Source organism: Pinus tabuliformis, chromosome 1_1 (genome assembly GCF_031772625.1).
Source record: "Pinus tabuliformis cultivar Carrire ecotype Pingquan chromosome 1_1, CPIR1, whole genome shotgun sequence".
Classification (NCBI taxonomy): domain Eukaryota; kingdom Viridiplantae; phylum Streptophyta; class Pinopsida; order Pinales; family Pinaceae; genus Pinus; species Pinus tabuliformis.
The window spans coordinates 828,381,054-828,408,951 of record NC_142297.1 but is presented as its reverse complement, the minus strand read 5'-3'; the positions used below and the strand labels follow the sequence as shown (position 1 = coordinate 828,408,951).

Below are 27,898 nucleotides of genomic sequence, written 5' to 3'. Positions count from 1 at the left end.
AGATAGTGGTGTGCCATTCTATACTTTTTTCAAAATGGAGATAAGTAAGAGTGAATCACCCTCTACAATCAGCTAGTGTTGATTCATTTTCAGAGCGGCAGACAGAGCAAATTCTAAACCCAACAGCTCTGCTTCATTATTGGTAAGGACACCCAGCGTGCCAACATAGACCAAAATAATACCTCTAGCACTGATGCAAAGAACTGCACCATAGCTAGCAGGGCCAGGATCTCCCCTTGAGGCCCCATCAAAGTTTAGTTTGAGGAAGCCCTCTGACAGAGGAGACTAAAGTGATGGACTTGAGGCCAAGGGTTTGGAGAGCATGCTGGCAGGGGGTGGAGAGCACTGATGGATATTTAATTCATGAAGAATGGCTTTCTCATTAGGGGGGCAGTCCCAATCTTGAGAGTTCCAGTGATGGGTTGCAATGGTTTCGTCCAGATGAGTAGTAATGGCCTTCCAAGCTCTATCAAGGGATGGGCCAGATTCTTGAAAAGTTGAGCATTTCTTTCTTTCCAGATGATCTAAAGAGTAAATCCAGGGGTGAGTTGTCGTATCCTATTAAGGATGGGGCTCTTGTAGGGAGGGCTGTTCCAACCTTCCATATTGAAAGGGATTGAAGAAGGGCATTGGTCAAGTCCTTGAAAGGCCCTGGTCAAACGCTCCCATATACTGGTCATGAAAATGCAATCCAAAAAGAGGTGTTAAAGAGTTTCCTCCTGTGCTCTGCATAGAGGACATGTTGAAGGACCAATGAAACCTCGCTTCCTTAGATTCTCCCAGGTTAATGTTTTCCTGTTATTGAGAAGCCAAAGAAAAAGGGTTACTTTCGGCCAATGCTTCAATTTCCATAAATGTCTCCAATCAAGGTCAGCGTCCATACAGCGATTTGAGCTTAGGAGTTTATAAATGAATGTTAGTTTATAAGGGATTTGGTATCTTAAGAAATTGAACATTCTATTTCACAAGCTAAGTTTAATAATGAATAGTTAGTTTTATCAAACTGACCATTAAGGGGTCAAAATTAATTTCCAAAAATAGGATGGAATAAATATAATTTAAAAAGTTAAAAAATAATCTTTCATTATATTATATAATAAGAAAATGAAACCAATTTTTTAAAAAAATATTATCTATTTATATGTCTATAATATAATAATATCTAAAAAAAATTATGTATATCATTATACAGAATTTTTAAATTTATTATATATTTATATATTATAACAGAATTATTATATATAATGTTATTTCATACTATTTCATACAATTATTATATATATATATATATACATTTTTATATAATATCTAAAGTATGATGAAAGATAAATAAGTTGGGTTATAAATAAACGTCAGGAGAAAACACTGTTCTGAAGATGAACCAAAATAGTTAGTTTGAAACATCAACCAAAAAGAGGATTATGTGATTAATCCAGAAAATGAATCAAAAGCCTTTTCTATTAGAGGGATTTCTTGAACTATGAGCACCAACAATGGTATAATTGGAGTGATCTTAACTGAGCATGTGAAATCAACTAGACAAGCTTATTTATAGGAACATTTGTAGAACAATCCTTGAAAACTGAATTTTGAAAATGCAGATCCATGCATGAAGTCATATATGCAGAGATTAGAGACAGAATTGTTGGGAACTCCTTTGACAACCATGTTTCAAAGGACTTTTATGACCTCGCATGACATGCCTCCAAGCTTGTTGCACACTTAAACTAAAGGTGGGGTGAGAGGATCCTGAAGCACATTGGTTGATGAGGTGCCAGACTATCTGAAAATCTCAAACTTCTTTCAAGCACAAAGTATTAAATTACCTTATGGCCAACCAAGTTCTGGCGTCTGGCTGACAAGATCAAGCTTCAAAATGTCGTGTTACCAACATTGCATGAAAGCTTTGTGGAACTGATGAAACAGTTGACATGTCTTCTATAGATGCTTGTCTACCAAGATATTTTGGGCACAGATTCGCACTGAATTTAACTATTTTTCACCACCCCACCTTTTTGGCAACTTTCTCTCCTCAGGTCCTTGTCGACGGTTAGATATGGGGACAGCCACAAATTTTTAATGCATGCAACTCTGATGCCCACTATTTGCTTTCTATGAACTCTAGGTGTATGACTACTTTTCAAGAGGAACCATTCCTTCATAACATAGTGGATTCAAGGCATTTTAAGAGGAAATTGACATTACTTGTAAAAGCCAAATTCAGTTTTTTACACAAAGATGTTGAATTTCTACCTATCGGGGCACACGCTCATAAGTTAGCATTTGTATCCTTTTTCGCACCATAAATTCCATGCAATCCTGTAGTTGGATTAGTGTAACCCTTTGATTCATGATGTATTATTCGTTCCATGGAGTTACGTATGATTCTTAAAACAAAAAACAAAACAAGACACGGCACACTAAGTGTCTAGGCCTTCTTCCCTCTTTTTTTTTCTACTTTTTTTCTTTTCAAAGTCTGAAAGTGCTTCAGATTTCACAAGCTGAAACTTGCACATATTGGGATTTATCAGGTACAACAAGCTCAACACACGCTGTCACTTAGGGAGATTTGCTGGTAATTACTCCAAGACCTTGTATAAAGGGGTCTCAGAAAGCAGGCTGAAAAATGTAGAAATTTTGAATAATATGACACATATTCAACAGAGATTATCCTGATCATACAATTTAAGCGGAACATGTATAATACATAATCTCCTCTACGTTGATCATCAAATTACAGAAGCAGAAACATCCACAGGCACACATAGAAGCATCAATCAAACTCATAAACACAGTATGTATCCCGGGGAAAGCATCTCGCTAAAAACCCCACACTATCTGTATATTATATTGATTGAATCATGTAACAATACAAAGCATAATACTTCTCACAAGTATCTCCACCTGTTACACACAATACAGCTCAGATTTGATCTCCAAATCTCTCCCGCTGCTTGCCTGCCTCCACTGCTCAAACCTGCTCGAGAACTGATGAGAATAGCTTCCCAAACTCAATTTTACACTGCAAAATAGTCACCCACACTATGTTGGACGTGAGCAACAGCTATAATATCATGAAGATACGTGAGCAAACTCATTGGCATACTCAATCCTTTGATTGTGCAAATCATCATGCACAGCTATAGTCACAACTGATAGCAATCTGATCCTCTAACACCTGTCCCTGCTGAACTGAACATGCACTGACATGCAACTGAGTTAACTGATGTATTCTATAGTTGCATTATGAGTTAATAACTTGTGAATTAATTAATAACTAATTCACCCAACTCATCTTTAGTCTATTGATCAGTTAGACTAAATACAACCAGTTTAACAAAGCTAAACTGAACACAACTCCATCAACTGTACCTCCAGTCCACTAAACTCAACTCACTTGAGTTCTAACTGAAGTCATGCATGCAACAACTCAACTGACTCATAAGAAAAACGAATTTCCTTCTGACAGCTGCATGTGCCACTTCCGTAGCTCAAACTGAAGTGCTCCAAGAGAATAAGATTAAGTTTATAGTCCAAATATTATTGTGAGATAATAATATTTGACTTTTCTATTTTTGACTTTGATCACTCACACTGTGATCACTCACACTGTAATCACTCACACTGTGATCACTCACACTTTCATCAAAAATAGAAGTCCATCTATTTTTCCCAACTTGATCAATCATCCATAGACATGATCCATATGTCTAAAAATAGACTTGCGCCAAAAATAGCCTGCGGGCCCACTTAGTGAAGGCGACTCTTTTCACTAAGCTCCATCATCTTGTTGCACTCTCAACAAGCATTTCTTGTTGCACACTTTTCAACAAAAAACACAAGAAATATGCCTTTATGAAGAATACTACTAAATTGTAGCAAAACTGATCTGATTCCATATACAAATTAGAATATGATGCCAAAAAAGCAGTCAACTAGAACTTGAAAACCGATGCAATCATACAATAACAAAACATTGCAGAAAACTACATTGCAGAATATGACCAATCCCGACAAACCTGACAGATTTTTCCTCAAGGAGGAATGCAAAAAGACTGAGTGACAAGGTTGGGCCCGCAATTTTGCAACTATTGCTTCTTCTGTTAGTCCATCTTCGGCCGAGTATGTCTGCATTGCCTCCAAAACTGAAATAAAGCAATAGCCACATGCTGAACGAGATATACCTGCGATGAAAAGTGAAAGTTAAGTTCAATTCAATTCAATGGCTTGTTCACATCCATGATTTTGACCAGTAAGTAGGCACATGCATATCAGATGCAAAAGTAGACTCACATTGTTAATAGAATGGCCATTCCCAATGCTAAGGGATAGAAGTACTCACAGGATAGACCCAGTCATGCTGTCTAAAAGAATGATGACAGTGTGAGTAACGATAAATCCCAGCAACTCACTACCAATAATGGTAGGTCTACTGCATATCAACTCCTAATATTTATTAGGACTATTAGTCCCAAAGAGTAATAAAAAAATTAACTTGGGATCAAATTGTAATCAGGTGATCAGAAGCAAAAATGGGGGTAGTTGTATGCGAACAATCAGATACCAGAAAACCCTTCTATCTAACCTTCTATATAAAGAGTGCACTGCAGGGGAACATATGGATATTGTCAAGACAGGTCTCCATCACCCATATCCCAATACATAATGTTTCTCAAATGATATGGTACATAAACTGTAAATTTTCTTAATGTTCTACATGTTACCCAACGCCGAGGAAATTCTAAATAAACATATCACGCACAGCTCTTTCCTTTAGGACAACTGGTGAATGGGACTAAAATTTGTCTTTATCAATTTCCATCCATGTCCCAAACCCTACAAGCATGTGTTGTTAGACAGCTTGTGATTTTTGCATTCTCAGACTATTATCCATTTTTTTCAGAACTGTAGAAAACAAACAGGTACAAGAACATTGCAAACAGTAATGGAACCCATGAAGAAGTTAATGAAATACAAATAAAATGGAGGCAAATTTCGAAACATTGTGACAGAAGTTTAAAGAAAGGAATGTAGCAAATCTACGGAACTCTGCAACTGCTAATGTGAACAATCTGAAACTAATTTATTTTCACATAGACAGAATTTTTCTACTTATTTTGCAGAGGAATAGAAAGAGAAATAAATACACAATTCAACAACACAATTTTTCTAGGGAACCCAACTGGAAAAACCCTCTGCTTGCTTGAGAATTTTATTGATAGGAAATTTAGTGCAATGGATCTCTTACAATACAACTCTGTCTCAATAGAAACCAATCTGATTTCTTTGCTAGAACTAAACTTGAAACACCTGCAAGTAACCTTGATCTTGCTCCCTGAATTCTTGCGCACTTCTGAAGGCCTATTTCTCTGCTCGAAAATCCCTATTTTCTAGCGCAATAGGTGCTCCTATTAAATAGGGATGCTCCCTATTTCCTAGTGCATTCCCTGCAAGAATTCATCTCCTTCAATGATTGGCACAAGCTCCTCTTGGCAGACTCTTTCTCACAAGCTCACATACAAACTAGGGCATACAATAATGATTACAAGTGTGCCTTCGCTCCTCCTTATAAGAAATTCAAATGGCCAAATCTGGCAAATTATATTTTAGGAAATTGATTTTGTGATTGCTGAGTTAACTGAGTTGACCTAACTCATGCAACTCGTCTCATCTCAATTCTAGAACTTGAGATTCGGTCACTTGTCCATTTCCCAAATTAACTCACACTAGAAGACTATTACCCACCACCTATGGGTAACACCCATAGGAGAAATTTTTTTCCTAGATTGTCTTCAGCCGGTAGCTAGCAGCCTAGCAGCCCCTTGCATCCCTCTAATAGCTCGATGTGCTACCATCTTCACCACCTAAGCCAACTATTATGCATCCTCACCTATCTGTCATGATCGTATGTTTGAAAGTGGGCCTTCCAACCCTAAAGGTATGGCTTTCATTATGTAGTTGGGTATTTTTGCTTACTTATTATGGACACTTCTGGGCATGGATTAGTGGGGGGATTCGGCGGAAAGAATGGGCTTGGTTTGTACTCTTGTCCCCTTGTCCAACTTGGTGGTTAACATTGTATCCTAGTCCCGTGGGATCTCCTTTACGAGCTACTAGCTTTAGGAGTGGGACTATATGGGAAACCGCGATTTTGGTTGCGTGGTCCTGTTGCACTCAAATTGTCAAAGTTCCAAGGAAGTGGAAGTACCAACTTTTTCAACAAGGATCGGATCACATATCAGCAGTCTGTGTGTCGTGGTCATCCCATTCTATAAGTTATATATTGTAGATGATCTTAGTAAAACCTTGAGTTTATGTAACAACCTAGGTAAGCCTATAATTTGATGACGAATTCCATCCTAGGAGGATTTTTAACCTCACTGAATACCTGTGTTTTTCGACACGACTAATCAAAAGAGTTTTTTACCTCTAGCTTAAGCCCCAAAGCTAGGGTGAAATTTATTGTCGAATTATCAAGTGAGTCCTAGTGTTTTAGTCGAGTCCAATGTAAAAGTGGTTTGGAAATAATTTAAGCTAATTGGCTTAATTATTTTATTACAAATCACTTGGTTTACTAGATTATATTGAGTCGCAGATGGGTTATGTGTCTTGAGGGTCTAAGCCAAATGTGTATTTCCTCTTTGAGTCTTGCAAATGAAAAATAATATGTATTAGAGGGTTGTAAAAATAATTAAATCCCCGCATGTATAAATTAATTAATTTTTCTGGCAAAATAAAATTAAATCCTAAGCCAGAAATTGAATTAATTAGAGTCAAGTTAAAATGTCTTAGGAAAATGTCCATGGGGTCTTGCATAGATGGCGATCAGGTGCTTTGTTAAGGCACTCCTTAATATGAAGTCATCGGTTCAATTCCCCTCCCCGATCGGGGTGATATATTGGACATGATGAAGATGTAGTCCTGCCAAGCTTACAAAAAAAATGTCTTCGGAAAATAAATTCTCCAAATGGAAAAGTTTGTAGGTCTTAAAAGAGTCAATTTTTAAAGGTCCTCCAATAAAAGAATATTGTCTTTTTCAAGAAACTTTGAACCCTTGGACCTTGGTGGTTAAGTCAAAGTCAACTTTTCGAGGAAATTAGCTCAAAATAATTAATTTTGGGCTAATTAAAAAGGAATTAAATGATAAATTCGAAAATTCCTCAAAAATAAAAATTCAAGGGCCAAGATTAAAAGATCTTGAAGCATTTATCAATGGCCAAGATTATTTTGACAAGGATCAAAGAAACTAACTGTTATTTTTCCATTTAGAGGATTCATCTATAAATTAGAGCGTTAGTTGAGTCTCTAGTCATCTTGATCTCTGGCTAGAATTGTTGCTAAAGCACTTTGTAAACTAATGTCTCGCTGGGAACTATTTTTTCTACTATAATAAAAGACTTTGGGGTGCAACTCGAGGGGTTCTTGTCGTTGATCTGTGGTATGTATTGACTACGGGCTTCCTATGTGGTGCTTATATTATTATTTTGAGATAATACAGTGTGTGCAGGCAATGTGGAAAAAGTTGAAGTCGGGAATTGAAAAACTCATTAAAGTCGGGAGTTTTCTGAAAAAGTCGGCAAAATTTAAAAAAAAATACAAAAAATATTCATTTTTTTAGCATCTAAAGTATTCACAACATCAAATAAATGCATTTCCACATAAACATGTAAAGAAAACTAATATATAATATGTATATGAAGTCTACTGCTACATCACATATCAAAATACTGAATCAAGTCCTGAATCTTCAGTCATGTCTCAGCCTCAACTCTCAAGAGTCAGAATATCAACAAAAAATATAATAAATGTATATCACGAGTCATCTACATGTCATAAACTAATTAGTCGGTATTGTTCCATCGCTCATCAATCACTCTCCATATGACCTATTGTTTCTCTAACCCCTTGTCCCCCTTATCTTCATAATAAGCATGAATGTCTTCTTTGGCCCTATCCATGGCCTCATACAAGTTGCCCATTGCGGGCTTCTCTCCATCAACCAACTGAAGAACTTGTACCAAAGGTTCTGAAATGGCACACACCTCCTCTACTTCTGCCCAAAATCCCTAATCATATGAAACTAGTCTGCATATGCCCTCTCCCTCTGGTTTGTGGCTAATAGATAAAGCACGTCAATCCTATTAAAGAAACATGCTCTTCATATCCCACATAGAATTCAACAGAGACTAAAGAGATATGTAAGTAGTAGCAAATCGTGTAATGGCAAGATGCACCAACTCTTTATTGTTGGTGAATCTTCTCATCAAGCTAAGCACAGTGCATGATTATATATAAATTTTGTTATGTCCCTGGATGATTCAACAATATCCCTCACAAGAGGAATCTTACCTATATCCTCCAACATCAAGTCAATACAATGAGCAACACAAGGTGTCCAAAACAAGTTAGGATACCTCTCCATAAGCAACTTGCCAACTGCAACATAATTTGCAGTGTTGTCCATTATGACTTGGACAAGATTTCGTGGGCCTACTTCTTGAATGAAGATGTCCAACAACTCACATAATGAATGTGTAGAGGTCAATGAAATCAATTATCAGATCTAAAGATTTTGATTTGCTTTCCAATTTGTTTTTCTACTAGAGCTTTGTAATCTTTGAACATGTTAAAAGCTTGACTTTTATTTTTCAGAAAATAAATCCATGTTTTGCGAGAAAAACCATCCACAAAGATAATATAATACAAGCAACCACCAAGAGAAGTTATAGGCATTGGTCCACACAAACCAGAATGTACAAGGTGCAATACTTGACTGGTTCTAATTTTGCTTGAAGGGAATGGTCCCTTTACTTGTTTTCCGCTTGCACACCCTTGCCAAATGCCATCATGATCAGATCTAATTTTCAGCATTCCAGAAACCATCTTTCTCACATGAGGTAATGCTTTGTAGTGATTGTTGTCATGGATTAGTGCATGAATAGCTCTTCCATTGATTTTGTATAGACCTTCACATTTAGATCCCAAAGTGAGGGCATCTATCAAGTTGGATCTCGATGGCCAAGTGAGAGCTTTACCATTTATGAAAGCATTTTTCATTCTTTTATCTTCTAAAGCTGATATGGACACAAGATTCTTCTTTAAACCAGGTACATATAAAACTTCTTGAAGAGTCAAAGTTTTACCTTGATCCATATGGAAAGAAACAGAACCAGGTCCCTTTATGGGCTATGTAGAGCTATTTCCAAGAATGATCTTCAAATTTGTCTCCCTCTCAACCAAATTAGGGAGTTCTTCTTTGTAACCATTAAAGTGCCTTGAAGCACCACTATCAACCAACCAGCTATCACAAGAATTTGCAAGAGATGAAACTAGAAAGAGCAGAAACAAGAAAGTACTATGATTGAGTCTCGACTCTCAGATGCGTTATTATCATACCTTTCGTTCCTTGAGGAAGGATAGTTTCCTCTGCAAGCAGAAGGCGCTTCTCTTCTTCTATAATCATATTTATTAGAACAATTGTTGAAGTTGGATTTTGATGCTCTTTTATTTTCTAAACAGTCACAACCATAGTGGCCATGCTTGTGACAATTGTAACATTGGACTTTTGATAAGTCTTTGGTCCATTGAGAGGAGTTGTTGGGAGAAAGCTTTCTCAAATAATGAATTCCTCTTCATCCTTTCTTCTTCTTGCCTTGTACAACAAAGACAGTAGGTTCTCCCTCATGCTTAGGAATTCTCCCTTTGGAAATCATTTTGGCTTCTTCTTGACCACACTTTCCCAGAAGCTCATCAAATGTGGGAAACTTATCATTGTTGCTAATGGTAGTAATAAAAGTCTCCCAAGAAGAAGGAAGACCTCCAAGCGTAATCAACACCAGTTCTTTGTCAGGAATAGCTTCGCCAAAAGTTGACAGTTGATCTTTGATTTTTGATATCCTCATGAAGTATGTTTGAATGGTCTCTCCTCTGTTCATTTTAATATCCTTGAGTTGATTCTTCAAGGCAAGAATTTGACTCAAGTTGTTCACTTGATACATTCCAATCAGCTTGTCATACATTTCTTTGGATTTCTTCAAGTTGGCAACAAAAGTGATGAGGTGGTCTCCAAGAGAGTCAAGGATAATCTTTTTAGCCTTGACTTCTCCTTTCTTGAATTTGGCTTTGATAGTAGCATTGGACTTTTGATAAGTCTCTAGTCCATTGAGAGGAGTTGTTGGGAGAAAGCTTTCTCGAATAATGAATTCCTCTTAATCCTTTCTTCTTCTTGTCTTGTACAGCAAAGGCAGTAGGTTCTCCCTCCACACTTTCCCAAAAGCTCATCAAATGTGGGAAACTTATCATTGTTGCTAATGGTAGTAATAAAAGTCTCCCAAGAAGAAGGAAGACCTCCAAGCGTAATCGACACCAGTTCTTTGTCAGAAATAGTTTCGCCAAAAGTTGACAGTTCTTTGATTTTTGATATCCTCGTGAAGTATGTTTGAATGTTCTCTCCTCTGTTCATTTTTATATCCTTGAGTTGATTCTTCAAGGAGGGAATTTGACTCAAATTGATCACTTGATACATTCCAATCAGCTTGTCATACATTTCTTTGGTTTTCTTCAAGTTAACAACAAAAGTGATGAGGTGGTTTCCAAGAGAGTCAAGGATAATCTTTTTAGCCTTGACTTCTCCTTTCTTGAATTTGGCTTTGATAGCAGCATTGGAGTTTTCAACTGGTTCTACTATCTCTCCTTCAACATACTCAAGAACATCATGTTCTTCAAGAGTAATATCCAATCTGGCCTTCCAAGGGAAGAAGCTTGAAGCATCAACCAGCTTCTCTTCATTCTTAAAGTAAGAGGAAGACATCTTGATCTGCTCAAAATTTCAGCAGCAAATAGAGAGGGACAGGAAGAGATATATTAGCAGAAAATGGACTGCAAAAAGAGTTGCAAGTAGAGTGGAAAACAAGCAGAAAATGAGTTGTAAATGGAGTGGACAACAAGCAGAAAATGAGTTGTAAATGAACTGGACAGCAAGCAGAAAATGAGTTGTAAATGGCGTGAACTACAATCAAAAAAATGAGTTGTAAATAGAGTGGACAGCAAGCAAAAAAAGAGTTGTAGATGGAGTGGACAGCAGGCAAGAAATGAGTTGTGAATGGAGTGGATAGCAAGAGATTTTCCAACAGAGAATGGGCTGGAGCAGCACTAGTCTTCTTGGGCTTGTTTTCACCAAAGCTCTGATACCATGTTGAAATTCTGAAGTTATATATTGTTACAATCACTTAAATACATAACTTCTTTATACTGCAACATAAGTTAAGTAATTGCAGATAGAACATAAACCATATGCATAATAGAAGACAACCAAGAACTCAATGACACAGAGAAGTTAAGTCAATGACCAGGGCAAAACCTACAAGGGGAAAACCCAACCAGATTCTTCTTCTATTAGAAATCAATTGTTCAACAGAGATACAAAGTACAATGAGAGAGTGAAGAAGTTCACCCTTTGGCTCTCCAAGATCTGCTCTTGCTCTTCAAGATTCTCTCTCTCTCTCTCTCTCTCTCTCTCTCTCAAGTTCGAATTCTCCTTTCACAAGCACAAGTGTATCTAGTTAGGATGAGAGGCACAAATATATAGGAAGAGAAAGGAGGTCGAATTCATGAGGGAGTAACTCCTATGCCTTCAAGAGGAGTTACTCATGCCAAAAACTGCAGAGTAACTTATGTCATAAAGGAGATGCGCTCTCCTTAGTAACTTACGCCATCAAGAGGGAGTACACATGCCTTGAGTAACTTAACACCATAAAGAGAGAGAGATATGAAAGCATTGAAGAGTGTAACTTATGCAATGAAGACATATCAAAGGAATCTTATGACAAGTCATAAATGCGTGTAAGAGGTGTAAGAGGTGCATAAGAGCATTCAAGTGAGAGGAACGAATTCATTTATGGAGAGAGAGTCACCAAAGGAGAAAAATACTCCCTCTGTAAAATAACTCTGCCTCCCTTTGGCCTGCTCGCACTGCCTCCTGGTTGCTCGCGCTCCTAGCTTGCGCAGTTCATACGGCCTCTAGAACTGCTCCAAACTAGGTTTTTTAGCCACCTCCTGCCACTGGAAATATTCGCTCTACCTTCTGGAATGTCTTTATGGCCTTCTGCAACTAATCCAAACCCTTCTCGACAATTCGCTCAATTGGATTGGCTAACTCGCACCGCCTGGACAACTTTCTCTGCAAAATATTTCGCCTCCCTTCTATTGACTCTCCAGAACTAGAAAGATCCTACGGAATTCTTTGTTGTTGCTCCCTCAATCTCTGATGCTCTCCTTCTCTGGCTCGAACTCACTTCCTTGTTGAATCTTCGCAATTGGATAACTCAATCTGCCAAGGAACTCGCTCCCCTCTGTGAAAATTCCTAGATCTAACAATCTCTGGAATCCTACTGCAACCAGCTGAATCTACTTCACCTAGATCGTAAATTACATTACAAACTTATTTCAGATTTCTTCTTGAAATATTGAAATAAATTACTAAAGTAGCCTACACCAAATTAAATATGATTATGAAACATAAAAATTGAGCAAGGAAATACAAACACATAGACACTGTTATTTTTGGAAAAAATGTCCCCGGAAAAAACCAATGTGGGAAAACCAATGTAGCTGCTCTGAGGGTTTATTATTATTAAGCAGTAGCAAATTTTGAATACATCTTTGAATACCTCACAGGGTTATTCTGTTACAGAGAGAAATACTGGCACAAGCTTTGTGAGATTACCTCACACAATCACTGAGAAAAAGTGCCCACTGATCCGGATGTTGGATGAGGTGCCCCTGGCAAGCCCTGCATTGTCTCTACGCTGCCTCTACGTTGTCCCAATGTCAACTCTCTCAAGCACAGCGTCACCCAACTGGGGAATCGATCAGTAGCCCAAAGTCATTGCTCTCAGCCTCCCGGTCTCACACCTCGGCTTCCAACTGTTGAAACTGACTCTCTGCTCTGATTTTCGAATTTCTCTCTCTCTCTCTCTCTCTCTCTCTCTCTCTCTGTGCTGCCTCTGCATGGCCCTGCTGGCACAGCGTCAACCCCTGCATGAGAGTTGTAGGATCACTCTCTGCCTCTCTCTACTGATGATTCTCTGGCTGAGAATCTCTCTCTCCGGAAGTTGTTATCCCTGCCCCTCAACTGCAAGAAATCTCCTCAATCGAATTTTCCTCCTGAGAACTTCTCACTTCAAAAAATCGATTTCTTGATCTCTCTTGGTGTATTTTCCAAATGACCCTCAAGCCCCTTCTTATATCTTCCTATTGGACAACCAATGGCCTAGATTAACTCCTAATCAAAGGCTCAGATTGTTTTGACTTGATCTCCGTCTTTATCTAGAAGATTCACCCACAATTAGATTAATACCCATTAATATTTTAATTTTCCTAAGTGTAGACTTAGGAACCCCATTAGCGAGGAATGTGCTCTAGCAATATATTGTTGTTGCATACTGCTTTGACTCTAAAGCATTGTCCTCTGTGACGCTGATGTCTAACATGTTGTCCACCAACAATTGTATTGTTGCCTTTGACACTGCCACTGTCAATGCTACATATGGACTACAACTCCCTCTCAAATGTTGCATCTGCTATGCTACTAGCAATGCCACTGCTAACACTGCATCCGTACTACAACTCAGTTGTTGAGAGAAGCAACTGAAAAACATCCATTATTACTAAACTAACTGTGTTTAGTATGATACCACATGAATGTTGGAACTAATTGCTGCTAGTCTCTGCACTGACCCTCTGAATCTATTGTGTTGTTGCTGACCTCTACTCTATGCCATCTAAACTGTTGTCAACTCTGCTCTGCGTAGCTCAGACTCTGGCGCTCCCACCCACTGCAACTGTCTCCCCGACACTCCTCGGCACCATCCGACACTAGTCCATCCTGCTACTGCAAAACTAGGCTCCCATAGCAAAGTATTGATCCAAGAGGTTGACTCCTCAAGGATCTCGCCCATTTGTAGCTCTTTTGAACTACAGCTCTAAATCAGCCCACCTCCCTCTGGGAGGTATCTCGACTATCATGGCGAACTCCTCCTCTTGTTCGATCTTTGCGGCTGCAACCTTAGGATCGTGCTTCTCATCCTTGTCCTTTTTCTTCAAAGGACACTGGGATGCATAGTGGCCCATCTCGCCACATCTAAAACACATCACCTTGGAGACGTCCTTCTTTCATCTCTGTTGCCCCTACTGTCCCTTTGATGCAAGGGTTTGCATTATCCCCCTCGTCCCTGGGCTTCGACACACTATTGTTGTTGCTTCCGTCAAGTTTAACCTTGACCAGGACTCTCCTCAACTCCTCTTGTTTTAGAGCTGCCCATATCTCATCCCAATTAGGCAATGTTGCTCTACCCAGGATACTCTGGGCAAAGACTTGCCACTCATCCAAGATAGAATTTAGGGCCAATCTCACTACCTCTGAATCCTGAGGTGTATGCCCCACAGCTTACAGTTCATCACGGGTCTCCTTCAACTTTGTGAGGAATGGATCCACACGTTCTCCTTCTGCATCTGAGCAAGTTGAGCTCCTTCTGCATCTGAGCAAATCTCAACTTCTGTTCTAAGTACATCTTCCGTTGCTCGAAAGTGTTGATTTGGGGTAGCATCGAATGTGCTCTAGCCACGAAAATTAGTGGAGAGGCTAAAGCACATGAGATCTCCAAGACCCATAAATGGTTTGGGCATAATCTAACTGGTTTGGGAGATATTAAAATAATTAATACTTTTAATGGAGTTCCTAAGTCTAAACTTAGGAAAAATAAAATATTAATGGGTGTTAATATAAAACTGAGTTAGAATGGTCCAAAGTCATGGATCAAGCCAAATCTAATCTTAGCCGTTGATTAGAGATTTAATCTCGACCGTTGATGGACCAACGAGAAAAGTATAAGAGGAGGCTTCAGGGTTAGTTGGAGGGCACACCAAGAAAGATCAAGAACTCAATTTTCTGGGGCAGGGTTTGCTGAGGAAATTGAGTGAGTGATCAGGGTTGCAGCTGAGGGGCAGTGAATACATAGCAAAGAGGCAGAGTTAGTACCAGGAGGATCAACGCATACCCGAGAGATGAACGCAGAGCCAGCTAGAGGCCATGCAGAGGCAGCCAGGAGCTACGCAGAGCCAGAGAGGGCCAGTGTGAGAGACATAGAGGGTCCAGGGGCTGACGCAGAGGCTCCAAAAGCTGACGCAATGCCAAGAGAGGCTGACGTTGAGAGAATTTCATGGGACACACTAAGAGCTGGAGAGCCGGATAGGGTGACGCAGTCCCTATCAGAGTGACGCAGAGCAGCAGAAGCTACATTGTTGCTGTGGGATCATTCATCCGGTGTTTTAGCCATAAGATTTGTCTCCGACTGAGAGGTACTACTGCCAAGGGCATTCTCTGTTGGGTGTGCCATGTCTAACACCTAGGTTGTATTCTGAAACTACATAATAATAAAACCCTCTGAATAGCTACAACGGTTTTCCCGCATTGAGTTTTTCCGGGACATTAGTCCAAAAACAACGGTGTCACTTGTGTGCTTGTTTACTTTCAGTTGATGATCTATATGTGTTGATAATGTACTTGTATTTATTTTCAGTATTTACATGGTAAATAACTACTTAAGTAATTAAACAAGTAGGAAGAAATAAATTAGATAGTACAGGAAGAATTTCTAACGGTTTAAACTTAGAAATTACAACATGCTATCAGAGGGTGGTTGCAAATCACAAGATAACTGAAGGCATCAACCAAGCAAAGCAGTAGCAGCAGAAAACGCCTGTCCCGAGTGTCAGAAGTTGTTCCTAGCAGAAAGCAGCAAGGAAGGGGTGACGCAGAGAGCCTACATCATCAATTCGAGCCAGGAGGAGGATCAGCACAGTGGCGAAGAGGAGCAAACCTGACCTACGTAGTGCTCGGTCATCTTTCTCAGCCAGGAAGGATTGACGTTGTGACCAGGAGGTGCAGATTTTTCCAGTGTCGAGATTGCACAGAGCCTAGAGGCTCAGTTCTTCAAGTTGTTGAGGTATAGGGGGTTGCAGCCTGCAGATAATTTGCGAAGCGAAGCTAGTGGGGTACTGTGCTCAGATCAGTACCTAACCGGGCAAGACCAAGGAGGAGGGATTTCCAGAAAGGAAATCGAGACTCAGAGGGAGTCGAACCGAGGACTTCCAAGAGGGAAGTAAAGAGACTCAGAGGAGTCAGGAGAAGAGTAGCTAAGATGGCAGTGAATGGGCTGAGAGATCAGGAGGGACTGGACGGAGCTTCCAACTTCGTAGTCTGGAAGGCCAGGATCTTGTCCATTCTAGACAGGTATTGCAAGCACTTCGCCTTGAAAGCGATAGTGATCCCAATTGACCCAGCTGAAAATGAAAAGTATGAGGAGGCAATGGCCAGGGCAAAGTGCATCATCCTTGATGGGGTCAAGGATCATGTGGTGTTGCATATTGTCGAGAAGGACACGGCAAATGACATGTGGGAGGCCCTGAAGAAATTGTACTAGCATACTTCTGTGCAGAGGAAGATGTTACTTGAAAATAAGTTGCGGTCATACCAGATGCAGAAGGGAGAGAAGATAAATGTCTTCCTCGGTGGATTGAAAGAGATTTGTGATCAACTAACTTCCATAGGGGCCACGCCGGATCAGGAACTGATGGTGAGGACCGCAATGAACGCAGTCTCAGACGATTAGGAGGTATTTGTCCAGAGCATACTAGGCAGGTAAAGCCTTCCAAATTGGGAGGAACTGTGGGGGGGCTCTTAGTCAAGAAGAGATCAAACGGGTGACCAACGCGGAGAGCAGCGGAAAAGGGGTCAGAATCAAGGAGGAAGAAGAAGATGCAGCTCTCGCATCTGCGAGAAAACAAGAGAAGAGAAAGAAGAAGGACCTCTCCAAGGTCAAATGCTTCCATTGTGGGGAACTAGGTCACTATGCGAACCAGTGTCCGAGGAAGAAGAGTAAGGGAGAGGCTTCAGAGACCAAGGCAGCGCCAGTGAGCGCAGAGAAAGAAGTGGAGATAGATGACGATTGTGCCATGAGTGCTCCTGCGCCACTTGAGAAGAAGTGGGGAGACATCGAGCTATAGTTAGACGGACTACAGACGATGAGGGGCAAGATCCTTGAGGTACCCTACCTCTTGGATTATACATTGCTACAGAAGCCTCGAAGAGAGGTAGCAGGACTAGCGGATGTCGATAGAGACGGATGAAGATGGAGTGACAGAAGGGGCTACAGTGCAGGACTCCTAGGACAGCATGAGGCAACAGTGCAAGATGCATGGAGTTGTTGTAGCAACGTAGAGGTCAGTAGAGGGAGCACTTGTCAGCGACAGAGGGAGCTTCAGCATCAGGAGTGTTTCTAGCCTGACAGAGATGTCAGAGTTGGGAGGATCAGTTACTTACTTCTCAGTAACTGAGTTGCAATGCAACAGTTAGCAGTGGCAGTGCTATGGGCAGCACGATGCAGCATGATGAGAGGGGATGCAGTGCAGATGCAGCAGTGGCAATGGCAGGGCCATGGGCAGCAGCACGGATGCAGAGGGAGTTGTCGTACAGATGCAGCAGTGGCAGTGGCAGGGCCATGGGCAGCAGTACAAGATGTAGCAGTGCAGAGGATGTTGGGCGGGGAGGCCTAGCATCAGCACAAGGACCGATGCTGGATGATCAGGGTGATACTCAGTGAGGAGTATTACTAGAGCACAGTCCTCGCTAAGAGGGAGTGTTGATTTGGGGTAGCATCGGATGTGCTCTAGCCACGAAAATTGGTGGAGAGACTAAAGCACATGAGATCTCCAAGACCCATAAATGGTTTGGGCAGAATCTAACCGATTTGGGAGATATTAAAATAATTAATATTTTTAATGGAGTTCCTAAGTCTAAGAAAAATAAAATATTAATGGTATAAAACTGGGTTAGAATGGTCCAAAAGTCATGGATCAAGCCTAATCTAATCTTAGCTATTGATTAGAGATTTAATCTCGGCCGTTGATGGACCAACGAGAAGAGTATAAGAGGAGGCTTGATGGTCAATTAGAGAACACACCAAGAGAGATCAAGAACTCGATTTTCTGGGGCAGGGTTTGCTGAGGAAATTGAGTGAGTGATTAGAGTTGCAGTTGAGGGGTAGTGAATACATAGCAGAGTGGCAGAGTTAGTGCCAGGAGGATCAACGCAAAGCCGGGAGAGGGATGCAGAGCTAGCTAGAGCCCACGAAGAGGCATCCAGGAGTTGCGCAAAGCCAAAGAGGGCCCGCGTGAGAGACGCAGAGGGTCCAGGGGCTGACGCAGAGGCTCCAGAAGCTGACACGGAGCCTAGAGAGAATGACGTTGGGAGCATTTCGTGGGACAAACTAAGAGATGGAAAGCCAGATAGGGTGACGCGGAGTAGCAAAAGTTGCATTGTTGTTATGGGATCGTTCATCCGATATTTTAGTCGGAATATCTATCATCGATTAAGAGGTACTACTGCCGAGGGCATTCTCTATTGGGTGAGCCATTTCTAGCACCCAGGTTGTATTCTGAAACTGCATAATAATAAAACCCTCTAAATAGTTGCACCGGTTTTCCCGCATTGGGATTTTCCAGGGACATTAGTCCAAAAACAACGGTGTCACTTGTGTGCTTGTTTACTTTCAGTTGATGATCTGTATGTGTTGATATTGTGCTTGTATTTATTTTCGGTATTTACATGGTAAATAACTTGTTAAGTAATTGAACAAGTAGGAAGAAATAAATCAAATAGTACAAGAAGAATTTCTAACGGGTTAAACTTAGAAATTCCAACAGAAAGATCCCTGATACAACGTGGCCAAGGCATCCCACATCTCCTTAGCAGTTGCTCTGCTAGCAACGTGGCATAGCATGTGATCCTTGAATCCATCTTGGATCATCCTCTTGGCCTTTGCCATCTCAGCCGTGTACTTCTTCAGCGGATCTGCATCCACAGGTTCAACTACTACACTATCAACATATGTCTTGAGGGCATCCTCATCTAGAAGGAAACACATTCTAGCCTTCTAGATGACATAGTTGGATGCTTTGTCCAACCTATCCTAATCCCTCAAGCCACTGGTTGCCATATCCTCCGAAAACTATCGAACAACTCCCTCTTTCTCCCTGCTGCGTCGTTTCTAGGTTGGCTTACGTTTTCCCTGATGGAGCTGGTAAATTTGTTGCTCCTCTGTTGCCCAGTAAATGAGAAATATTGATTTCCTCGGCAAGAAATCACTAAGGAAGTATTCCCTTACTATGTGATCTGCTTCCTTCTTTCCCTGTCTTTTCTACCCAGCACTTAGCTTGCCAAAACTATGTCCCTCTAGCTTTGCATTAAGGCTCTGCGTGGATCGCTCTACCTTGAAAAATTCTCGATCTAGCAGTCTTACCTTTCTGTCAACTCACTCAGAGAGAGACAACCTCGAAAATATAGCCCTCCTGGCTAGAACTGCACAATCCCTCAAGGGATTCGAACTGTTGCTTGCTGCAGCAAGTTGCCCTTACTTCAATGCTAGATCTACTCTCCCTGTTTCACATCAACAGCTCTGATACCATGTGAAAATTCCTAGATCTAACAATCTCTGGAATCCTACCGCAACCAGTTGAATCTACTTCACCTAGATTGTAAATTACATCACAAACTTATTTCAAATTTCTTCTTGAAATATTGAAGTAAATTACTGAAGCAACCTACACCAAATTAAATATGATTTTGAAACATAGAAGTTGAGCAAGGAAATACAAACACATAGGACACCGTTATTTTTGGACTAATGTCCCCGGAAAAACCCAATGCGGGAAAACCGGTGCAGCAGCTCTTGAGGGTTTATTATTATTAAGCAGTAGAAAATTCTGAATACATCTCTAAATACCTCATAGGGTTATTCAATTACAGAGAGATTGGCACAAGCTTTGTGATATTACTTCACACAATCACTGAGAAAAAATCTCGGTTGATTCGACCGCTAGATGAGGTGCCCCTAGCAAACCCTGTGTTGTCTTTGTGTTGCCTCTACGTTGTCCCAGCGTCAACCCTCTCAGGCACAGCATCACCCAATTGGAGAATTGATCAGTAGCCCAGAGTCACTGCTCTCAGCCTCCCAGTCTCACACCCCGGCTTCCAACTGTTGAAACCGACTCTCTGCTCCGATTTTCGACTCTCTCTCTCTCTCTCTGCGCTACCTCTGCATGGCCCTACTGGCCCTGCGTCAACCTCTGCATGAGAGTTGTAGGATCACTCTCTGCCTCTCTCTACTGATGATTCCCGGGCTGAGAATCTCTCTCTCCGGAAGTTGCTATCCCTGCCCCTCAACTGCAAGAAATATCCTCAATCAAATTTTCCTCCTGAGAACTTCTCACTTCAAAAAATCAATTTCTTGATCTCTCTTGGTGTATTTTCCAAATGACCCTCAAGCCCCTTCTTATATCTTCCTGTTGGACAACCAATGGCCTAGATTAACTCCTAATCAAAGGCTCAGATTGTTTTGACTTGATCTCTGTCTTTATCTAGAAAATTCACCCACAATTAAATTAATACCTATTAATATTTTAATTTTCCTAAGTTTAGACTTAGGAACCCCATTAAAAATATTAATTATTTTAATATAATTATCTCTGGGTGGAATTTCCCAAAATGGTTTCTAGGTTCTTTGGAATGCATGTGCCCAAGCCTCCCTGCAAAATTTGAGGCTTAGAGCACATCTAATGCTCTCCCAAATCAACACCCTCTTGTGTCACTGTCACCCTCTCTCCATCCCATCGACATGCTCTTATAATCTCTCGTTGGAGCTTCAACGACCATGATTAAATCTTGATCAACAGCGAAGATCATCTTAGACTCGATCCATGTGAGTCTCTATAACATTCTTGATCTTCCTTAATTAATTCCCATTAATTAACCAGTTTTCCTGAGTTAGACTTACGAAAAACATAAATGATGGCTAATTAATTTAATTAAGGCATTACGAAAGCTTATCTCGCGAAACATTTTTTGGGTTTTGGAGATCTAGTGTTTATTAGTCTCTTAGACACAAATTGAGACTAGAACACATGTTCGATGCTACCAAAAACTAGCGAAGAAAAATTGGCTCTATTTATAATAGTTCGTTCATGCAAAGAGGCACGTCTCCTGGGCAAGTTGACTTAACATCTGGAGGATTGACTTGGTCAACTTGGAGGGACAAATGATACTATCAAAAATTCATTTTTTCTTCTTTTACAAGGATCACGAAGAACGTGCCCTTTTACATTTTTTTTAGACCAAAACAAATCATGAAGTTACATTTTCTTTTGACCAAAACAAATCATGAAGAACATGCTAGGAAATAATAATATTTTTTTTCCTTTTTTACATAAAATTCCTATTGATATAAGTACATTGACAATTATGAAGACTGAACCTAGTTACAATTTCAACTGAAAGCACACGTGCATGCCTCATCTATCAAGCCCTCCTATTTGTACCCCTTATAAACAGTGCACAAAAAGGGCCTCAAAGAGGGTCACACTGGACTAAGGGCAGGTGATAACCACCAAGGTGAAACAAGGGAACAAGTGTACAATCAAAAACAGTGAATTATCCAATTTAACCTCTGATCCACACTAGAATGCCTTAAGCCATGGAATGAAAGCACTTGATACAAAAATGGCTACCTTACCTCATATTTAACAATGCACCTTCAGTGGGTGAACTGGCAACATAAAAGAAAATCATTGACAGAAGAGTAGTTGGGAGGCAACTAAGAGTGTCTATCTGTGGATCAATGCGGGGCTATTGGCTAGCAAGCTAGATCAAATGGGGAAAATTTTCCCCAGGTGTTGCCCATAGGCTGGTGGGTAATAAGCACTAGCAACATCCAACAAATATAGTCCAACACATCAACAATTATGATGTAATGGTAAGGGACCGTAAGGCACAAGGCGGCAACCTTACATAATATATTTATTCAAAACAAATTTAATTGACAAAACCCCATTGACCAGAAGTGTTAGGGACTTTAGGAGAGGATGTATACTTATGACTTTATATAGCAACCAACAAAGTATATTTTGTCACCTTACCATCATTATGAACAGTGTTAAGTGGACCTCATCATCTCTTATATTTATTTGAAATATTTCTCTCTAAAATATTTGTTATTGTGCATAATCTATCATGGTGCCTTCTTAAATTGGCAACTAGGGCCAAACTCCATGAGGGTCGGCTTATTTGTGGCAGCTGATATTTTTATTGGATCCCTCTCGTCGAGAGGTGTAGGATTGATCCAAAGATCATCCGATTCCGATAAGTATTTATGGAGATATGAATTTATTTTGTTTATGTAATTATTATCAAGCCGACCTGCACATATGTAGGCTCTAGAAGCCCAACCGACGTGTCTATTCATCATCCTCGTTGTGGTATAAATAGATGAGGATTTGATATCATTTACACACAATTCTTGATGTGATCTCCTCTCTACGTCTTGGGTTTTTGGAGAAGGAGAGACACAAAAGGAATACGCTGGCCTAGTTTGATGATGCCCTAATCCAATGCAATTTTTGGAGACCTTATACGCTATAGTACTATACGCTGTACGTGGATTACATGCAGTTCATGAAGACATAACTTGATGCCCTAATCTGCTACCCTAATCCGTTGTCATATGGAACAACTGCAGTCACAACCGCAGTCTAGCATGGAAGATGAGCTGCAGTAAGCCGCAATCAAAGGAGGAAGGTGAGCCGCAGTAAACACAGTCAATGGAGGCCCTAAAACGCTGTCCCAACAGCCCTAAAATGGAGGCCCTAATACGCTGTTCCCAGCAGCCCTAAACGCAGTCAAATGGAGGCCCTAATACGCTGTTCCCAGCAGCCCTAAACGCAGTCAAATGGAGGCCCTAATACGCTGTTCCCAGCAGCCCTAAACACAGTCAATGGAGGCCCTAATACGCTGTACCAATAGCCCTAGGAGATGATCTTAACACAGTCATTAAAAAGGGTCTAACTCAGTCATGAAAGAGGACAGCCCTAATGCACATATACTCTGTCTATGAATGCTCCAAAAGGACGCAGTCCTAATGTGAAGATATGCTGCAATCAAGGATGAATATAGCCTTCAGTCAAAGCACAGGAATCCTAGCAGCAACGATATTAAAGACTGCTGTTCTCAAGCATGGGTTATGTATGATAGCAGTTGTCTCTATATTAGAGGACTGAGGGAGAAGCTGTTTAGTAGGAGTGTGCAACTATAGCCTAGCTAATCTGCTAGGCTGCAAGCCATAGCAAGCAGCTAAGGTTGATATGCATGTGGCTGCAACAAGAAGTTATAACAGCAGCATGATGGGCACATTAGCAAGGGCAGCATAATGATGTATGTGATCATGGGCAGCATGATGTATGAGATCATGGGCAGCATGATGGATAAGATCATGGAAATGAAGGGCAGCATCATGATGGATAAGATCATGGACATGAGCAACGTGATTAGTGAAGTATGGTGCAGTATGAGTGGTACCGCAAGAGAACCAGATGCAGCACGATGATAGGTGAAGGAGTCACCTTGGAGAATCAGTTGAAGCAGAATGTCTTCAATTGATCTCATTGTTATAGAAGATGATCTATGCTTAGATCTAGACAAGTCAAAGTGTTGACTTCTATTGTAATTGTACTCTCTCTCTCTCTCTCTTTCTCTACTGAACTTTGAAGATAAAAGAAGATTTTATCAAAGGGTTTCCCCACACATTGTGGGGTTTGTCCCTGGCTCGCGCCATATCTTGTGTCCTCTTGTCTTGGCTTGTCTTCTGCATATTATATTTATGTTCTATCTGCAGTTTATCGTAATGCTGATGTGATTGCTAACTGTGAAAATTTAAATAAATTGCTCTAGCATAGAACATACCAAAACTTAACATGGTATCAGAGCTGAGGTGAAGACAATGCCCAAGCAAGAGTGAAATAGCAATCACCGAAGACAGTTGGGACAAGACAGAAGGATCAATGGGTTCCTCATAATTCACCGAGGGTGAAGTCAAAGCAGAGAATGTTATCAGAATGGCACAGCGGAAGATTCTGATGGTCCATCTTAAGATCACTTCATTGGGAAGTTCGGATCTAAGGGTGGAAGAAAAGGCGGATGCCTTGTTGAAATAAGTTCGGCCGTCATACGAAGGAGTGTCCGAATGGCAAAGACACATATCTTGATGAAGATAACAATCATTCCTGGGACATCTTCAATGATCATAAGAATGACTGGTGATGCAGGTCATCAAAGACAATGGTCGACTCTTCCACGAAAGCAAGGAACCCCAAAATCTCTTTTATGTACCTAATCGAACTTGATGTCCATCTCGGAAATGGAAGTCAAAGGTTGCAAGGTGGCACTTATCGATGAAAGGTATGTGTTTGAAAATAAATCTTTTAAAGATGTTTTTGAGTTCAGGGTTGTATCAAGTTGCAGGAAGTCCACTAGGGATCATGTCCATTGACTCAGCACTGGAGGTCTGTGAGACAGATGGTGACTAGGATGCCTGAATTCAAAAAGAAGCACGAAGGTACATGTCTAAAATGTACCGAAGGAAAATATTATAAGGGGACCATTCCCCTCATGCAACAGGTCCACAGGTTTGGAACAACCCGAGGAGTTTGAGAATCATGATTAAGGAATCTCATGTATACAGATGGAAGAAAGCCCTCTATGGCTTGAAGAAAAACACCTCAGGCATAATATGAGAGGATTGATAGCTGTCTAATGCAGCTGAGATTCACTAGGAGTGAAACCGATCCAAACCATTACTCGAAGGTTGTGGATGATAAACCTCTCGTACCAGCACCTATGTCTAACAGGTGCAGACTCTCTCATTTATAGGAGACAGAGGGAGTTGGATTCTGAATGTGGGAAGATAAGATGCAAGCTTGTGACTGCCTCGAGGATCTTAACTTTCAGAAGTTATATGGTAATGATGTCGGACCAGATTTGGGAAATGCCTCTGAGTTTCATAAACTCATTCGCGTTGATGTTCTTAGAGAACCTCTGTCCGGACATCTGCGTTGCAGTTAGCATGGTGAGCTCATATTTGGTTGAGCCTCACTTGATTGGTGCCAAGAATCTTCTAAGATATCTTCAGGGCACAATCTCTCATGAATTGAGATACACTGCCGAAAATATGAAACCACATGATTATTCGAATGATGAGTGGGCAGGAAGTATGGAGGATCACTAGAGCACTTCTCAGTGCTGTTTGGAATCTGCCTTGATATCCTGGATGAGCAGGAAGCAGAAGTCGGTGACTCTGAGCACCACCAAGGCAGAATACATTGCTGATAGTATGGCCTTCTGTGAGGCAGTCTGGTTGCTGAAGCTCTTCAGTGAGCTGTTTGTACACATGATGAATACCACTGTGAATCTCTGTGACAACCAGAGATGGGATTCGATTATTGAGGAATCCCGTATTTGACAATTGCTCCAACAAATAGACATCAATTACTGCCTTATCTGGGATATGGTAAGTTGATGATCAAGGAGGCTCCATCACACTGAGATGATGTACAGGACAGAGCCCTGAGGAAAGATCAAATTTGTGATTTTCCCGAACGACTTAGAGTCGTCGAGAGACCTTTGTAAAAGGGTCCTGCATGCTTCATACATTGAGCTCTAGGAGCTTTGGGGGGCTTGCAGTTCTATTGGAGCAACATACGACCACAGGGTGACTCACCCTCCCCTGGTGGTGCGCACTGAAACAAGATGATTTGTTCTCTTGTGGGACAAGATGATTCGCTCTCTTGTGGGACAAGATTGATGTGTTCTCCTGTGAGGCCTGGATTGATTTGTTCTCCATGGCGATTGTAGCAGGATTGATGTGTTCTCCTGTGAGGCCTGGATTGATTTGTTCTCCATGGCGATTGTAGCAGGATTGATGTGTTCTCCTGTGAGGCCTGGATTGATGTGTTCTCCATGGCAGCCTGGATTGATGTGTTCTCCATGGCGATTGTAGCAGGATTGATGTGTTCCCCTGTAAGGACAGGATTGATTAAGTTCTCCTGTCGAGGCTTCCTACCCATGCAGTCTGGGACTCATGGGAAGTACCTCTCATCTGATCAATGAGCAGGGAAATGAAGTTAGGGACCATAGTAATACCGATGGACGCATCGTTGTATCTACCGTACTCCCTATGCTAGGATGTCCTCCATTGATCTAGGATCAATGATACTGGTCTGGAACCAGTGGTAGGAGTTGTACATGCTATGACGCTGACTTCGGGTCGGCTGAGACTGGTCTGGGACCAGTGGTACATACTCCGAGACTGACTTCGTGTCAGTGCAGTACTGGTCTGGGACCAGTGAGAGTGGTACATACTATGACGCTGACTTCGGGTCGATTGAGACTGGTCTGGGACCAGTGGTACACTCTGAGACTGCGATACTGGTCTGGGACCAGTGGTAGGAGTGGTACTTACTATGAAGCTGACTTCGGGTCAGTTGAGACTGGTCTGGGACTAGTGGTATGCACTCTGAGACTGACTTTAGGTCAGTGGAGAATGATATGACTCATTCTCGATCAATTCTTCTTCTTCATAGTTCAGCGGAGATGAGCAGAGCAGAGCCAGCAGAGCAAAGCTAGCAGAGCAGAGCTGAGCAGAGCCAGCAGAGCTGAGCAGAGTAGAGCAGAGCCAGCAGGGCTGAGCAGAGTTGGGCAGAACAGTGCAGGGCACTGATGGCAGAGATAGTACAGTCGTACACATGGATCAACGGATGGAGTTCTCCCTAGTTGAGAGGGAGTGTTAAATTGGAAACTAGGGCCAAACTCCATGAGGGTCGGCTTATTTCTGGCAGCTGATATTTTTATTGGATCCCTCTCGTCGAGAGGTGTAGGATTGATCCAAAGATCATCTGATTCCGATAAGTATTTATGGAGATATGAATTTATTTTGTTTATGTAATTATTATCAAGCCGACCTGCACATATGTAGGCTCTAGAAGCCCAACCGACGTGTCTATTCATCATCCTCGTTGTGGTATAAATAGATGAGGATTTGATATCATTTACACACAATTCTTGATGTGATCTCCTCTCTACGTCTTGGGTTTTTGGAGAAGGAGAGACACAAAAGGAATACGCTGGCCTAGTTTGATGATGCCCTAATCCAATGCAGTTTTTGGAGACCTTATACGCTATAGTACTATACGCTGTACGTGGATTACACACAGTTCATGAAGACATAACTTGATGCTCTAATCTGCTACCCTAATCCGTTGTCATATGGAACAACTGCAGTCACAACCGCAGTCTAGCATGGAAGATGAGCTACAGTAAGCCGCAATCAAAGGAGGAAGGTGAGCCGCAGTCAATGGAGGCCCTAAAACGCTGTCCCAATAGCCCTAAAATGGAGGCCCTAATACGCTGTTCCCAGCAGCCCTAAACGCAGTCAAATGGAGGCCCTAATACGCTGTTCCCAGCAGCCCTAAACGCAGTCAAATGGAGGCCCTAATACGCTGTTCCCAGCAGCCCTAAACACAGTCAATGGAGGCCCTAATACGCTGTACCAATAGCCCTAGGAGATGATCTTAACACAGTCATTAAAAAGGGTCTAACTCAGTCATGAAAGAGGACAGCCCTAATGCACATATACTCTGTCTATGAATGCTCCAAAAGGACGCAGTCCTAATGTGAAGATATGCTGCAATCAAGGATGAATATAGCCTTCAGTCAAAGCACAGGAATCCTAGCAGCAACGATATTAAAGACTGTTATTCTCAAGCATGGGTTATGTATGATAGCAGTTGTCTCTATATTAGAGGACTGAGGGAGAAGCTGTTTAGTAGGAATGTGCAACTATAGCCTAGCTAATCTGCTAGGCTGCAAGCCATAGCAAGCAGCTAAGGCTGATATGCATGTGGCTGCAACAAGAAGTTATAACAGCAGCATGATGGGCACATTAGCAACGGCAGCATA

The 27,898-nt window shown here is 41.2% G+C and overlaps 1 protein-coding gene across 4 annotated transcripts in view; it reads right to left on the bottom strand.

Moving 5' to 3' along the window:
- The window catches only part of MSH1 (MUTL protein homolog 1), a 512,649-nt gene that overhangs the window by 324,888 nt on the left and 159,863 nt on the right, over nucleotides 1-27,898 (bottom strand). For all 4 annotated transcript variants that reach the window (XM_089392823.1, XM_089392822.1, XM_089392821.1 and 1 more), the window contains exon 9: nucleotides 4,020-4,184. In XM_089392823.1, the coding sequence (XP_089248949.1) occupies nucleotides 4,020-4,184 (165 nt within the window). The remainder of the gene's footprint in view (nucleotides 1-4,019; nucleotides 4,185-27,898) is intronic.